This window comes from Phyllosticta capitalensis, assembly GCF_038381095.1.
Source record: "Phyllosticta capitalensis strain CBS 128856 chromosome Unknown BKA78scaffold_2, whole genome shotgun sequence".
Classification (NCBI taxonomy): Eukaryota; Fungi; Ascomycota; class Dothideomycetes; order Botryosphaeriales; family Phyllostictaceae; genus Phyllosticta; species Phyllosticta capitalensis.
In genome coordinates, this window is record NW_027117440.1 from 254,729 (window position 1) to 269,170 (window position 14,442).

The 14,442-nt window shown below is 53.3% G+C and overlaps 6 protein-coding genes across 6 annotated transcripts; 1 reads left to right on the top strand and 5 right to left on the bottom strand.

Moving 5' to 3' along the window:
• Nucleotides 1-1,811: 1,811 nt before the first annotated feature.
• On the bottom strand, nucleotides 1,812-2,711 carry BKA78DRAFT_349503 (uncharacterized protein; the record flags this gene model as incomplete). Its single annotated transcript, XM_066890820.1, has 4 exons — nucleotides 1,812-1,917; nucleotides 1,965-2,014; nucleotides 2,474-2,635; nucleotides 2,691-2,711. The coding sequence occupies 4 exons, from the start codon at nucleotides 2,709-2,711 to the stop codon at nucleotides 1,812-1,814; spliced, it is 339 nt and encodes a 112-aa protein (XP_066747302.1).
• A 1,217-nt stretch (nucleotides 2,712-3,928) lies between these two features.
• On the top strand, nucleotides 3,929-5,783 carry BKA78DRAFT_292150 (uncharacterized protein; the record flags this gene model as incomplete). The annotated part of the gene is made up of 4 exons (XM_066886008.1): nucleotides 3,929-4,298; nucleotides 4,352-4,450; nucleotides 4,513-5,388; nucleotides 5,434-5,783. 4 exons carry the CDS (start codon nucleotides 3,929-3,931, stop codon nucleotides 5,781-5,783), a joined length of 1,695 nt encoding a protein of 564 aa, XP_066747303.1.
• A 2,379-nt stretch (nucleotides 5,784-8,162) lies between these two features.
• Nucleotides 8,163-8,722, bottom strand: BKA78DRAFT_364320 (uncharacterized protein; the record flags this gene model as incomplete). The annotated part of the gene is made up of 1 exon (XM_066892517.1): nucleotides 8,163-8,722. A coding segment is annotated over one exon (510 nt), but the record flags the coding sequence as incomplete, so codon positions are not given.
• Nucleotides 8,723-9,890: 1,168 nt separating this feature from the next.
• Nucleotides 9,891-10,686, bottom strand: BKA78DRAFT_69226 (uncharacterized protein). Its single transcript, XM_066893589.1, has one exon. The coding sequence runs from the start codon at nucleotides 10,589-10,591 to the stop codon at nucleotides 10,046-10,048; it is 546 nt and encodes a 181-aa protein (XP_066747305.1). The 5' UTR covers nucleotides 10,592-10,686; the 3' UTR covers nucleotides 9,891-10,045.
• BKA78DRAFT_69251 (uncharacterized protein) lies at nucleotides 10,687-11,449 on the bottom strand. Its single transcript, XM_066893590.1, has 2 exons — nucleotides 11,010-11,449; nucleotides 10,687-10,958 (listed from the first exon to the last, which is right to left on the bottom strand). Exons 1-2 carry the CDS (start codon nucleotides 11,269-11,271, stop codon nucleotides 10,783-10,785), a joined length of 438 nt encoding a protein of 145 aa, XP_066747306.1. The 5' UTR covers nucleotides 11,272-11,449; the 3' UTR covers nucleotides 10,687-10,782.
• Nucleotides 11,450-12,600: 1,151 nt separating this feature from the next.
• Nucleotides 12,601-14,403, bottom strand: BKA78DRAFT_292153 (pyridoxal phosphate-dependent transferase; the record flags this gene model as incomplete). The annotated part of the gene is made up of 4 exons (XM_066886009.1): nucleotides 12,601-13,078; nucleotides 13,178-13,842; nucleotides 13,997-14,287; nucleotides 14,362-14,403. 4 exons carry the CDS (start codon nucleotides 14,401-14,403, stop codon nucleotides 12,601-12,603), a joined length of 1,476 nt encoding a protein of 491 aa, XP_066747307.1.
• Nucleotides 14,404-14,442: the final 39 nt, after the last annotated feature.

The window sequence follows — 14,442 nt, forward strand, 5'->3', positions numbered from 1 at the left end:
ATCACACACACTCTCTTTCTCCCTCCCTCTGCCGCCGCCGCTGCCAACACGCTCCTGTGCCGCCGCCGTCGCCACTATGTCCGCCTTTTAGCAGCAAGGTATGATGCTGCCATCCTACACGCTCAAAGACTCCTTTTTCAATCTTTGAGCACTCGAACGCCCGCAGCTGACGTGTATGTTAGAAATCTCCTCTTTCCTCACTCCGTCTCCCTTTCCTCCCACGGCTTCCTGGTCTGCACGCTTCCTACACATTGTTCCTGTCGTCCAATACGGTCAGGACCGACAATGACCTACTTCCGGCATGGCTTCGGCCTTGTCAATTTTTTTGTGGCTGTTGGTCGTGGGGTCGTGTGCGGGTTCGCTCGCTGTCTTGGTGGTCGCCCCATTGTGGGTAGCCCGCATTAGCGGGCAGTCTATCACAAGGGAGTTTGCGCGCTCGCACGTACACGTTGAAGTTGTGATGGGCTCAGCTCTTTTTCTTACATTAATAGCTATGGCAGTGTTGGTGTCTGTGGAGGGGGGGTTGCTGAGGAAGAGACAGGTGGCGGTGCTGATGTTGTTTGGCGCGGCCCTTCTGGTGGAGTTTCTTGTCTTTGAAAGCGGTGGAATATTCCACTTGTTTGCGCTCTGCCGACTGTCTCACCTTCTTTGTTCTACTCACATAGACATACGCGCCTTGCGCAGCTACTCAGTCAATCCAAGGCTTGATTCTCGCTTCACTAGTTTTCAAGTTCGCTTTTTGACTGCTTTTGGTGATCGAAAGGGTGTTTATGTGTCGGTTCACGGTGCCTTGGGTGTATGTGTTGTTGTCGCGTAAAAGTTTCATGGCTTTGACTTTGCTCAGTAGTACCCCTGAATCTGCGCAGGAGCCGATTTTCCATACCATCCGACTTCTGGCATGTCTGAATCAAGATGCGATGATCATATCAGTCCAGCTCCGTGCGGTACAAGTAGTGGTGCAAAGCCCGCAGAGAAAATTCGCTGCTGGGATTTCTGACGCGCCCCCCTTTTTCGTTCTTCGGACCCCGACCCGACCGTCCTTCCCCAACAATGGAATGGCGCAACTGACGGCGTGACAACTGACTGCGTGATGACTGCCTATGACTCCACGCGCGACGCATAAACTGGATGACTACCTGTAGCTGCTGGCTCCCCAATGGGCAAGCGGCGGAGCCTGGAGGACTGCATGAAAGACTGTCTCCACTGCAAAGCCTTTTAATCCATGTTGATTCTGCCTACGCGCGCGAGATAGATATCCAGCTAGACGCCAAGGGCATTGCATTGCCGGTCACCAAGTCGACATGGATGGTGTAATGCTCGACAGGTGACGACGGAAGCCACAAGTCAAGGGCTTCCAGAATGTGGGCTCAAATTGCAAAGTGATCTTTTGAACTTGAATCAAGAATCTCTATTCCACGGCAGTATCGTCACCCCAGACACGCGTCATGAAACAGAGTTGTATGTACAAAGCTCCACGAAAAGCACCATCCACAGAGTCCCGAAAGGAGCAGTCCGCGTCCCAACCCCGCAAAACTCCGCCGCAGACAACGATACACCACAGCCCACTAGACTGATGACTGAAGCCACAACAACAAAAATTTGCCCGCGAGCGCGCATACGGAAGTGGAATATCCCATTGCAGTGTCAGGCTCACGGCTCCAGTCTTGAGCTGCTCGCTTGCTTGAGAAAGTGAGTCTATTCAGACGTGATTCTTGAATGCCAGAGGTCTTCGCAAGCTGTCTCGCTGCTGCTGCTGCTGTCGAGCTGCTGATAATGCTGTGTACTAGGATCCTTGTCGCCGTCTGCGTGATTTATCCGGCCACTTCCTTGACGCCGATCATGTGGACCATGAAGAAGATCATGTAGACCATGTAGAAGACCATGAGGGACTGGTATAGACCGTTGATCATGTAGCTCCTGTTTAGTGTTAGTGAAAAGTTGCCAATCCATGCCGATCGACTTACCAAAATTTGGTCTGTGTCCATTCCAGGCGCTCAATGCCTCTGTGGTACAGCTGTGGGACGGCCAGTGAGGAAAATCGAGCGGCTGTAGTTGTTCCTGAGGCTGGAGACGAACCAGGCCGAAAAGCTCAGCCCTGCCACAAGCCGGGCGCGCAACTTTTCATTGCAAGTCCCGCCCAGTTACACAAACTAGGTCGGCGCACGACCAGACAGATAATGACTCCGAGGGATCACATGTACCGCAAAAAGCCAGCGGCAGCTGGCCGAGAGTCCGGGCGGTTGGAGAAGAAACTTTGGCATCAAAAACTACGAGAATGACGGATCAGCAGGAGCATTTAAAAGCACAGCGACATGAGAGTTGAGTGGTGAAATTGTGGCATACCTTGCTACTCGATGGTCCAAATCCAGCTTAAAGCAGCTGGTGCACCGCCATGACAGCAAATATGGGTGTTCGGCAACAGCCGCGGTGGCGTTGGTGGTCGAGACATGGAGATTCGAGCGTTCAAACATACTTTGGATCGACCAGAGATCTCAGCTGCGGCGATGGCGGCTTCTTTCGGCGCGTAGCGTCGCACCGGAGGATGGAGGAGATAGAGACGGCCAGAGAGGTAACGTCCAATAATGTAGTTGCCGAGAACCATTTCGTAGACGATCGAGGGAAGCGGGGGATGCAACTGTTTTGTCGGGATATAAGAAGTGATTGCATCGAATTGGCCAGCCTGCGCAAACGTCCAGACCCAGTGCTCCCATCTTGAAGAAGTTCCAAGCACCTTGCCTGCAACCTTACCCGCAGTCTTCCAATGAATGGATTCTAATGACTGTCAGCGATGAACACACAGAGAGCGTTCAAGCTCTTGGCGAGATACGTTTTTGGACATGGGTAAGATGCGATAGAGACGAGAGCAAGCATCCAGGGAGGCTTACAATTTGGAGATGGGTAGCGTCTTGCTGCTGTTGTTGGCTGCGGAGGCCGGACAACGAACAAACACGGGCGGGCGAGCGATGCGGCGAGAAACAAAACCAACGTCTGCGGTATGATAGAGAACTTCGTCACACGATAGTGTCTTTGACAGGAAAAAGTGGTGGATTAAGACGGGTGGAAGTGAGAGGCCGAGGCGGATGGTGGATGGGTGGAGATGGAGGCCGGGTTGGAGCGTGGCGTAGGAGGGCAGGTCACGTCCCGATGCCAGATTCGGCAGGAACCCTCAAGTGTACTTACACCATCGCAACGAGCCTGCATGAGACTAAAGAACATTTTCGAATTGAATGCAAAAACAGATCTTCGTTGGGTTTCGAAAGATGGCTGTCGTCGCCTATAGCCAACAAACATCACCTACCATGGCCCCAAAGACAGCCAGGGTAGCCAGCTCTACTGAAATGAAGTCGCGGAAATGGGACTTAGCGGAGAAAATAAGGATGGCGGGTCCGCAAACCAAAGGTCATCCGGTCACAGTTGCTGGCGAAGTGATTGCTCCCTCCGAGGTCGTTCGAAGTTGAGGGAAACCGCAGGCAGACAGGGAGCCTTCAAGCTTCTTGAATCTTGAGAATCAAGGGCGAACACTCTCCAGAATGGTGGTAACAAGGGGTGATCAAGGGTTTGGGCTTTGGGAAAGCATGGCTCGGAATTACGCCTTGCTGGGCAAAGCTGAAGCGAACATGGAGCTTTCATCGTGATCGTTCCGTTTCCGCCGGGTCTTTTCCGCGCACTCTGGGTACCTGTACTGTTGTATGATAGCCATGGTACATGCAACAAATGACTGTGACGACAATCGATGGTTTTTTGTTCTGGTTCCACCCCAACAAGGATGCTCCACTGAACCGACTTGCAAGCAATTCAACAAAGCGCGATCCAGATTTGAACAAGAGATCAACAGAAATCTTGCCCCAACAATGTACTTTTGTTTTATTTAAACTCACGGCAACGCCTCTGGAAATGCTTCCATCAAGTTCATCCTCCATCAGTCACCATGCGCTTCTCAACCGTCTGCATGGCTGTCTTCCTCATGGCTGTCTCCTTCATGGGAGCAGCCTTGGCCGCACCGCTGCATCCAACCCCAACTGTGACTCCGGCTGAGCCTTTTGATGAGGGCGCAGTCTACTCCGCAGTGTCTGCCCTCGGAGACGCCTTCGGCGGAACACGGACTCCAGAGAGCGGAGTCAGATGGAAATACCACGGGTTCAGTGAGCACATTCACTGGAATCTGCCGACTGAGCGGTTTCCCAGTCTGCTTCAGACATATACGCACACTGTCGTCAACCACATGACGAAGACAAAAGACAAGAAGGTGGGAGTCACTCACAAGACAGAGACCCATAAACACAAATACGTCTGCACCGGTAATTTCTCTCCTCATAGAAAGACAAGACATTAGCTGATTGTTGCATCGCAGCGGATGTATCCTCTTGGGACAGGGCGGACCACCATACGCACCACCACAGTCCACACTTTTCGGAAGAGGCCAGTCCTTGGGAAACCACAAGATGCTTTTGTAAGTCTCCTTTTCTTCTTGTGCAGATGCGTATGGAACAAGCGGCTGACCGAAAGCTTTAGACACAAGAACAAGCTCTACCAAGGACAGCCATCCAAGTATGCACGATGTAACTCCACGGGTTATCGCCGTCACTTCTGATTCGGCCCCAATGGTGACCCCGTTTCCGAGCGCCGCCACTGCGACGCCGATCAGCGGGTACCGATCCGAGCCATCCAAGAAACTTGAAATCAGAGACGTAAAAGAAACCTCTGCAGTTTCCTCGTGGCCTACTTACGAAAGGTTCCCGGATATTCCAACTCGAACGGTCGCAGCATGGAACTTGAACGTTCTACTTGATGCTTCACCTAAGCAGTCAGAAGCCTTGCTCGCACCCGAAGCCCCTCGATATGTCCCTGACCCTCTGCCCTCTGGCTGCTTTGCTGTCCCTTTCAATCACGGTCGAGGGCCGCTGTCCGTAATCATCTGCAGCAAAGATGACGAAAAGAGGCTTAAGGACTTTGTTCACTTTGAGAGGAAGATGGATAGTGACATATTCTGGTTTCAGCACGATTTCGACGACGAAATGCGGAGGGAAAGACTCTTCGAAGTTATCGACAAATCAGGGTCAAACTGCGTCAATGTCGTATGGGACCATAACTCGAGGCCTTTGGTCAAAGCACAACGTACACCAGTCACGAGAAGACGCCTTTGTACGAAAAAGGACAAGAAAAAGTTCAAGAAATGGGCCATGAGAACGATGTACAAGGATGATTTGGACGCAGATTGGGCTCACCTCAGGGAGGACAAACAAATGCTGAAGAAGCTCAAGAATGATATCAAACAGCAGAAGAAGGAAATGGCTCGACTTCAACAGCGCGATGTGTCCGCCAGCTCAGGTGCCCTCGAGGCAGACCCGTCTGACCCGCAATGCATGTTTGTCACGTACAAGCATGGCGGTGCAGAGACTATTTAGAAACGGCTCTGTGGCAAGGAGATGAAAGAGCAGTTTGAACAATGGGCCGGACACCGAAAGTGGGATGACCACGAGATGTTCCAAAAAGAGCACGCGTACTCGGACAAAGAGATGAAAAAGGACTTGTGGAAATTGATGGACGACAAGAAGACGGCGTCGGACTGCATCCACTTCTCGTTTGCTCACGATCTGGGAGCATGGCTTGGAAAAGACCAAAACATGTCACCCCGTGTGGACAGAGAGCTCTGCGGCAAGAAGGAGAAAAAGGAGTTCAAAGACTGGGTCGACCGAATGATGGACCATGATCATTTCAACATGAACTTGGAGCACAACAGGATCGACAAGGCCAACGCGAAGGAATTTGCAGATGCCATCTAGGAGAAACCGCACAGTCGGTCAACCATTGCTCGAGATCAAGCTATGCTATGTCCAAGCGCAAGCAGTCGATTGCTCCTTGTAAATATCATCCTAGTTCTTGTTTTTCTCTATGTCTTCGAGTCCCCGGGGGTTTGAATGCTCCCTGTGGTCATCGTTTCAGGTCATCGTTCCAGGTTGTTTTTTCTCTCTATCTTAGAGTACACAGAAGCATGAATGCTCCCTGTCTCACCGCATTCTTGCTTGAATCTGGAGTCCTCATAGTCAGTAATTTTGTAGTGGGAAAGTCAAGCCTTTTGGGCAACTATACATACCGAAAACCCCAGTGATTGAAGCATAGCAGATGAAGAGGGCTGCGTGGCTGAGTTGGTGAGGCCGCTTCAGACAAATGAAGCGCAACAGGAAAGATCCTGAGTTCGATCCTCCATGCCGTCACTTGTTTCACTCATTATCACGTAGAAAGTTCAGCAGCTTGGCGGGTAGAAATTTGATTGAAGAGGAGGAAGGGCAAGGGGGGAAGGGGGTGTAGGGGAGAGAATAGGGATGAGAAGAAAAAAAAAAAAAACTAAACTAAAACGCGAGCCCGAAAACAAAAAACTCCACCAGGAGCGCAGCTCCAAAAAGCATCACATCAGCAGGCCAACCTGCCTCTTTCGCATAAGGCCACCGCCCTCAACTGACGCCAAGGTAGCCATAACTATTAATTTAAAAAAGCCCGCCGAGCCCAAGACGACGAGGACATGCGCCCTCTCGCGCGAGAAGACACGCGGAGCACTTTGCCCGCTAATGCGGGCCACCCACACCGGGGCAACCACCAAGGCAGCAAGCGCCACCGCGCAGGACAAAACAACCAAACACCATAGAAAAATTGACAAGGCAGACGCCTTGTTCCACATGTCGCGCCAATGCGCGCGGAGGGCTATCAATACAATTAGCATCTATAGGCCCAAAATAGACAAGAAAGGCGAAAAGTTTAGGGAAAATAGGGGTAAACCACCCTGAAAACAAGTGAAAATACAAGGGAAAGGTAGAAAAAAAAAAGGGAAACACTGGAGTTGAACAAGACATTTCCAGGTTTGGTGTGATAGGGAGCTATCAAATGCTTGATGTTGGAGGAGTACAGGGATTGAAAACTTACAGTAGTAGGCCATGGTGGTGGCCGGGGGGAGAGCAGAGGGAAAAGGGAAAGGAGAGAGGGGGAGAGAGCGGAGGGAGGGGAGGAGGGGGATGTGGTTGTGGTGGTGGTGGTGGTAGTGGCGGCGGTGGCGGCGGTGGTGCGGCAGCGGATGGGCGCGCAGCGGGCCGGGCCGGACAAGTTATGCGTTCCTTCTGTGAACATTAGTAAGTGCGCAGACAGGGAGCATTCGAACGCGCGTGATGATGAAGCATCAAAAGTCTTGTTGGTGTGCCAGGGAGCATCCAAAGTCTTTGTGTTGTAGGAACAGGGAGCAATCGAGTGTACAAGGGAGCAAATGGGAGGTTTGACTTACGGTGGTGTCGGGAGATAGAGGCGGACCAAAAAAAAAGCGCCGCAGCGGAGCAAGCGCGCGCACGCGTGAGGTAGAGAAGGTTTTCAACTTATAACTATGTTAGCAAAGAGTCTACAAGGAGCATTCAAGCGCATGATGACTGAGTGATAGTGATTGGAAGATGAAGATAGGTATTTGTGTATATGCTGCATGGCACAAGAGCGCATGTACACATCTAAGGAGTGATCGAGCGTCCAACTTACGAGCTTTGTTCGGAGACGGGCAATGTCTGCGTCCAGCGGCAGCAAAGGCGGGGAGGAAAAAAAAACGGGCCCAAAAATTGGCAAAGATTTGTAAATTTCTATTGACTATATTAGCAGAGGTACATACAGGGAGCATTCAAGCGCTTGATGATCGGGTGATGTTGCTCGACGACTGAAACATAGGGAGCAATCGAGTGCTTGCTGACGCTTTCATCCAGACAGAGAGCAATCGAGTGAATTCCCAAGTCGAGTAGATACGTTCAGGGAGTGATCAGGAGAGTACAACTTACAAAGACAGCGAAATGGTGCAGCAGCGGCGGCGGCGAGCAAGAGATCCGGCAGCCTGGGATAAATATGCTGGGGAGTGAAAGGGAGCGGACCGCAGACGGGAGTATATGCACATGGCGGACGCACGCGCCGCCGCCCATGGCTATGTCGAAAGCAGAAGGCGCCGAATGCTCCTCGTGCTCCCATTGTTTACCTTGACGACAGCAGGCCAACAGCCCTCTGGACCTGCTCTGATCGTGGACCTGCTCTTTCCTCGCACATATCATCTGGAACGTCAGTAGACACGATTGCTCCCTGGGAACACGCAAAAGAAAGGAGATGGACAGATGAAGATGAAATTTTGAAGTCTAATAATGCTTCTGATATTTTCTGTCAGCCCTGTACAACACGAGTTTGAATGTTTGAATGCTTCTCATACGTATGCGTGACGACATGTGGCGCGAGAAGAACTCTGAATGCTGCCCGTACGCTTCTGTCCTTCTTGCTCTTCCATGCTCTTCCTCCTGCTCATTTGCTTGGACTCCCCAGCAACAAGCTCCACACCTACTTTCTCAACAGCCCCCACCGGCCCCTCGACCGGCACCGGCAGCGTCTTGCGATTAACAACGACGCGGAAGTTCTTGTCGTACAGGGCGCTTTCACACACGTGTAGGGCTGAAATAGTCCAGCATCGACACACAAAATTTGTTGTCCGGCAAGAAAATGCGGCTGCTACTGAGATTACCCCAGTCTCGGGTGTATTCGCATCTCTCACCGCTAAAAATTGGCCTTGTCGCGAGAATCTGACAGAGAAAAGCGAAGAAAAATTTGAAACACCGGCATTGGTTCGAAAATACTGTGTCGACGGTGGTCCAAATTTACAGTTTGGCAAAATTATTGAATTGTTGAATTGGTGGTTCCGGGGACCATTCGAGCACTTGTGAGACGCAAAATTGTAGCTTGACGAGAAAGGAATCAGCTGGACAGGGAGAATTCGAATGCCTGCAAAAGTTGAGATGGGCAAGGAAACGTGAAAATGATCGGTCGAACATGGTGCAATCATCTGCTTGCAGTAAGCGAAACAGACAAAAGCTTTGAAAACTCCTGCTGAAAGGCCTCAAATGCTCGTGACAAAAGACGCAGAAAAAGGACATGGCCAAAACTCGACGACACACGGAATGGTGGCTGGCCTTTCCTCAACGCCGACTTTGTGGGGCAGAATGCCCATGTTGGCGGCGTGGGCGGGTGGGGGGTGGAGAGAGGGAGAAGGAGTGAGGAGGCAATTGGTTGATCTTTTATGATGTTGCAGCATGCGTTGGCACAAGGAGCATTTCCACGCTCGACGCGTCAAAGGACAGGGTGTTGGGAAGAGCGTGAAACCGGGCGTGATTCCAAGCGCTCGGCCGAGTCAGAGTGGTGGGAGGGCGTATCATCGTCCTCGTTGTGGTTTTGAATTGTCGATGAAGTACGAGTCGATGTTCGCAAGACAGGCAGAGAGCCTGTCGATGGGCTGGCTGGCTCAGAAGATCGCAAATGTCGGAATCGCCTCGGGCCATTGTGGGTGCAAACGATGAGAATGATGGCCAGCTGCAAGCGTCAGAACGGTCGGAAGATGGAATGTTGGGTTGAATAGGTGCAACGAGCGGTCTGTAGGCGCTCAATTGCGATGAGGTGAGCTTCACGTGTCGGCGGCCAATCTGTCCGCAGTCGACATTCGGCGGGCCGCTCGCGCACACTGGACGGAAGGACAGCTCTAGGGGAATGAGAAGCAGCAGAAGCAGCCAGGAAATTTTCGGCAGTATGCTGGCGCTAACCAATGGCGAAATCAAGTTGATTGTAAGGTCGATGGATAGAAGGGCGCAATCCCGTTGCAGGGCATGGAGTTGAGTGTAGCTGAAAAGGGAAAGGCGCCAGCGTATTTATACATGGTCATTGACGAACATGTCAGCGTGTACTGGAAACATTCAAGCGCTGAACGCGCCTAAAGATGGAGAAAATTCAAGTCTCAAGTCGATAAGTTCCATGTCCAGGCAATCGACAACCGAAATGGCCTTCGCAATTCGCTCATGATTTCGAAGCCGGGCACACGCAAAAAGAGACAGTGTTGAAATAATAATTAAGTCTTGATTGAGTAAGGAGGTGCGAAGAGCACGCAAATCTATGAGAGCAAAACAAAGGCATCCATGTCCGAATGGACCAGAGTTTGCGAGATACACGAAACAGTAGGGTCTTGCATCGCTTTCAGATGGTGTTGAACTCGATATGCTTATCCTTCCTGAACCTTCTCTGAGTGGTGTCTGAATGCTCGGGAGACTCGAAAACTTCCCATATCCACCGCCAGGACCATCACCAACGCCTCCGATCTTTTCCACACACCCCAAACACCATCTACCAACCCCACCCAAACACCTCCATCTCCACCGTCAACGCCAGCACCAACCCCCTCACCCTCCCCACCCACCACGCCGACAGAAAGCTCCACAAGGAGCCCACAAACCAAAGAATTCCACCCACCTGCTCTCTTCCCCACCTCGCAGAGCTTGTGGCTCGAACACACAATCGCGATCACCGCAAAACACAAGCCCAAGAGGGCGCCGATGACTCCCAACGCGCGTGTCCGATTGACAAGCCACTCCTTGGACCAGTCTTGCTGATTTCTGCCTGGCTGGACAGGCCCCACCACTACCACACAGCCAATCAGCGCAGCGAGCGCCGCGCAGCACCATGTCCAAAAGACGGCCCATGGAAAAAGTGCGGCAACGTCGTGCCACCCAAACATGTCGACTAAGTCTTCTAGTAGTACTAAAATCATGTCAGTAAGGAGTCATCAAGCGTTTCATAACAAAAAAGATAGCGATTCATGCGTGCGGCCTTCATAGTGATAGTGAACACTGTGCACAATCAAAGTGAAAAAAAAAGCAGCCGAGTGCATGACAATGAAAATGATGAAAAGTAGCCAAGCACTCAAAGTACAACTCTGGGATTCTGAATGACAAGAAAAAATCAAGTGTTTCTAAGGGAAGAGATATTCAACTTACTTTGCCACCTTCGAGGAGGCATGGTGGCGGCTTGGGCGCGGGCGGACTGGGCGCGGGCGGACCAGGCGCGGGCACGGCGCGGAGGAGCAAAGAGAGCGAGGATGGGAAGAGAGAGGATTGAGAAGGGAAAAGAAGAGAGATCTCATAATGTCAGCTGCGAACATCCAAGTGGGTATCAAACATCTTACTTACGACATTGTCGGGACACCTTGTCGTCGATCGTCCAGCGGTCTTCGAAGTCGGACAACACAGACAGCGGCCCCAAGGAGATCTTGAACGTAGCTGGCGTGCGACGAGGTGCCCGGTGGGTATATGAGAGGGATCGGCCAGCCAGGGCGAACCACACGGCTGCACCCACCAGGGGCACCATGGCCGCGAAGACCCAGATGGTGGTTATGGCGGCCGCGGCCGCCACGCGGGAGGGCAGGCGCCAGCCCCCGAAAACTAATACCATATTAGCAATACCGTTCAAGCGTACCGTTGGAGCATTTAAGGAACTTGGAGGAGTGACAAGAGAAATATTTGAAAGTGTTACAGCAAGGATATGGTGTAGGGAGTGTTCGATATCTGATGAAAAGCCTAACTTACTTCTGCGGCAGATTGGCCCCACAGGCGGCTGCAACACCCACGTGAGGGCGTACAAGCTGAGCTCTTTGATGGTGTTCCTATAACTATATTAGCATGCAAGCAAATAGGGAGCATTCAAGCGCTCGAAGTCTAAAGCGGCAGAATTCCAAGTCTTGATATGAAGAATTTGTCCACTTGGTGACTGAAGCGATGTGCAACATTCCCAAGTTCCTGGCTGGTATTGGGCCAGGAAGCATTCGAATGTACGCCATATGCCAAGGGTCCAGAGCCAGGAATCATTCAAATGTACGCCATGTACCAAGTGTCCAAGCTCTTTCTGCCACGATTCCGGAGAATCTTTGTTGAAGGTGGTCCATATGCCGAGGGGAGTAGATGAAGCGGTGGGAGCAATCAAGCAGCTTGACTTACATGGCGTCGGCGGTTGGGGGGCGGAGAAGAGCTTCTAACTACGTCAGCTACAAAGGTTCAAAGAGCATTGGGACGCTTGATCAAAAGGGAGAACCTTGAACTCAAAACAAGCTTTTGAGTCCAGGGAGTGATCAGGAGGTCATACTTACGAAGAGAAAACAGGCGGCAAGGCTCTGTGCTGCTGTATTGGTAAAAATAGCGGCTGGGGACGGGCGAGAAACAAGAACCAAACGTCTCGGGGCCCGTAGAGAATGACGCTTGGGAGTGGACGAGAGCGCGATGCGCGAAATGGAAACCACTGTTGCCGAGCGTGGGCAGCGAGCGACGTGAGGTAGAAAGAGAGTAGACAGATGGTGAGGAGGTTGAGGACGGGAGTGAAAGGATGAGAAGAGGACGAGGCGGGAGATGGATGGATGGGGCGGGTCTGGGAGGTAGGCGCACGGGCGTCATGGGCGCGTCAACGCCCGTTGAAGGTGCCCGCCGACTGCCTGCTCGTTGTGAGGTGGTAACTTGCTCCCGTGTACCTTAGGTTGGAGCCCAGGTTGGCGACAGAAAGGCAGTCGGCCACCTCAGCTAGAGGCGCGCTCTTTCCCCGCCAAATCGACCCAACGAACGTCCGGGTGGCCACGAATGATTTGAATGTGTGCACTCGTATGGAGGGATGGACAGAAAACAAAGTGTAAAAAGTGAAGAGTTCTAGTATCTTCTCATACCTACGTCTACTCGGCGTGTCTGCTCAGCGCAGTATGTGCCTGCATGCTCGCCATATGCCTACCTACCCGCTCCCCTACCTTTCCTCAGCAACAACCTCCGCACCTACCTCCTCAACAGCCCGCACCAGCCCCTCGACCGTCCCCGGCAGTGTCTCACGGTTGACAACAACGCGGAAGAACTTGCCCTGGGCGCCAGGCGCATAGTCGACCATCCAGCCGCGGCGGATCAGGCGCTCGGCCATGGCGACGGTGCGCGCGCTGTTGGCGTCCTTGTCGGCATGCAACTTCCCGTCCGGCGCGTAGTAGAAGCACACTTGCAGACACGGCGGGGGCGAGTCAGGAGACGTGACAAGCACGATGTGGGGTGATGCGACCAGGAGGGCGTGAAGTTGGTTGGCCCGCGCGAAGGCCGCCGCGACCAGCGATGAGAGCCCTGCTGAGCCGTGGTATGCCCACGACAGGTACAGCTTCAGGCTGTCGCCGCGGCGGCCGCATTGCGGTGTTAGGTCTGCTAGGTCGTAGATCTCGTCGGTTGGCGTGTTGTGGAAGAGGCTGGTGTGGAGTCAGTAAATGGTCAGGGGGCGCAAGGGAAGGGGAACTAGGGGGAACAAGGGGGGTCAAGGAGGCGATTGCAAAGAAAGTGGAGCATACTATCCAGCCGGCAGCGTCATGCTCTGATGGAACTGGCGCATGTCCTTTGCAATCAAGAAGCTGCACGTCATGGGGACGCCGAGCATCTTGTGCGGCGTGATGGCGACGCTGTCGGCGCGCTCAATGCCGTCGGTGCGGCCACGTCTTAGCTCATCGTTGAAGATGACGCAGCCGCCCCAGCTGCCGTCGACGTGCAGCCAAAGGTTATGCCTCTGGGAAACATCCGCAATCTCGCCAAAAGGATCGAAAGAGCCCATGACAGTGGTGCCGGCCGTCGCGTTCACGTAAAACGGCGTTTCGCCCGCGTCCTTGGCCGCGACGACGAGCTTCTCCAGCGCCGCAGGGTCCATGCGGCCGGCGGCGTCGACGGGGACGGGGCGCACCGCGCGGCTGCCGAAGCCAAACATTTGCGCCGCCTTTTCGAGGCTGTAGTGGCCATGGGCTGAGGTGAAGAGGACAAAGCGGCGGGCGCCAATGCCATGGTCCTTGGTCTCCGGGTACAGCGTGTTGCGCGCAATAACGACGCTCGAGCTGTTGGAAGCGCTGCCGCCGGGCTGGTTGATGCCGCCGGCGTTGGGCCCCGTGAATCCGACCAGCTGCGCCAGCCGCTTGGTCACGTACTTTTCGACCAGCGTGAGGGCTGGCGATACTTGGTAGACGTGGACCTGCGGGAGCCAGTGCGTCAGCGCCGTCTCAGCGGAAGACAGGGGTTCTACTTGCATTGGTGTTGAGAACGGCGAGAATGAGTTCGGCTGCCACGCCAATCTGATTGGTTGTCAGCCCTATGGGTCAGAAATGCGGGCAAGGTCAGATACTCACGGCGTTGGTCGAGGCATATAGCTTGTCCAAGAAGCCTTGGTCCCAGGTGTTCACAGAGTACTGCAGGACACGCTCGACAAGCTGGAGGACACCATCCTTTCCGACGCCGCCGTCAGTCAGGTCGAGGGCCAGCAGGGGCTCCAGCTTGTGCGGCGGCAAGAGGTCAACCAGGGCGGTGCGCGGACCGTTGGCGCCGTCGACTTGCAGGCTGCGTCCTGTTGGCTTGGTGGCGGCATCGTCGTCGGCGCGGCGGATAAACGGGATGAGCAAGTTTTGAACGGCGTTAAGCAGCTACAGGAACAGAAATGATGGATCAGTGGGAATGTGACACGGCGTGGACATGGCATGACATGACATGGGCGCACCAACCTCGGCAACGTCGTCAGCGCGCGAGAGCACATGGCCATTGGCGTGGCCGTTGGTGCCGTTGATGCCGTTTGCTTTTG

Excerpts from the sequence above, each read along its gene's own strand:
- BKA78DRAFT_69226 (XM_066893589.1), bottom strand. The coding sequence starts at position 10,591 with ATGATTTTAGTACTACTAGAAGACTTAGTCGACATGTTTGGGTGGCAC.
- BKA78DRAFT_69251 (XM_066893590.1), bottom strand. The coding sequence starts at position 11,271 with ATGGTATTAGTTTTCGGGGGCTGGCGCCTGCCCTCCCGCGTGGCGGCC. Across the intron at positions 10,959-11,009 it reads CAAGGTGTCCCGACAATGTC|ATCTCTCTTCTTTTCCCTTC; the intron begins GTAAGTAAGATG and ends TGACATTATGAG.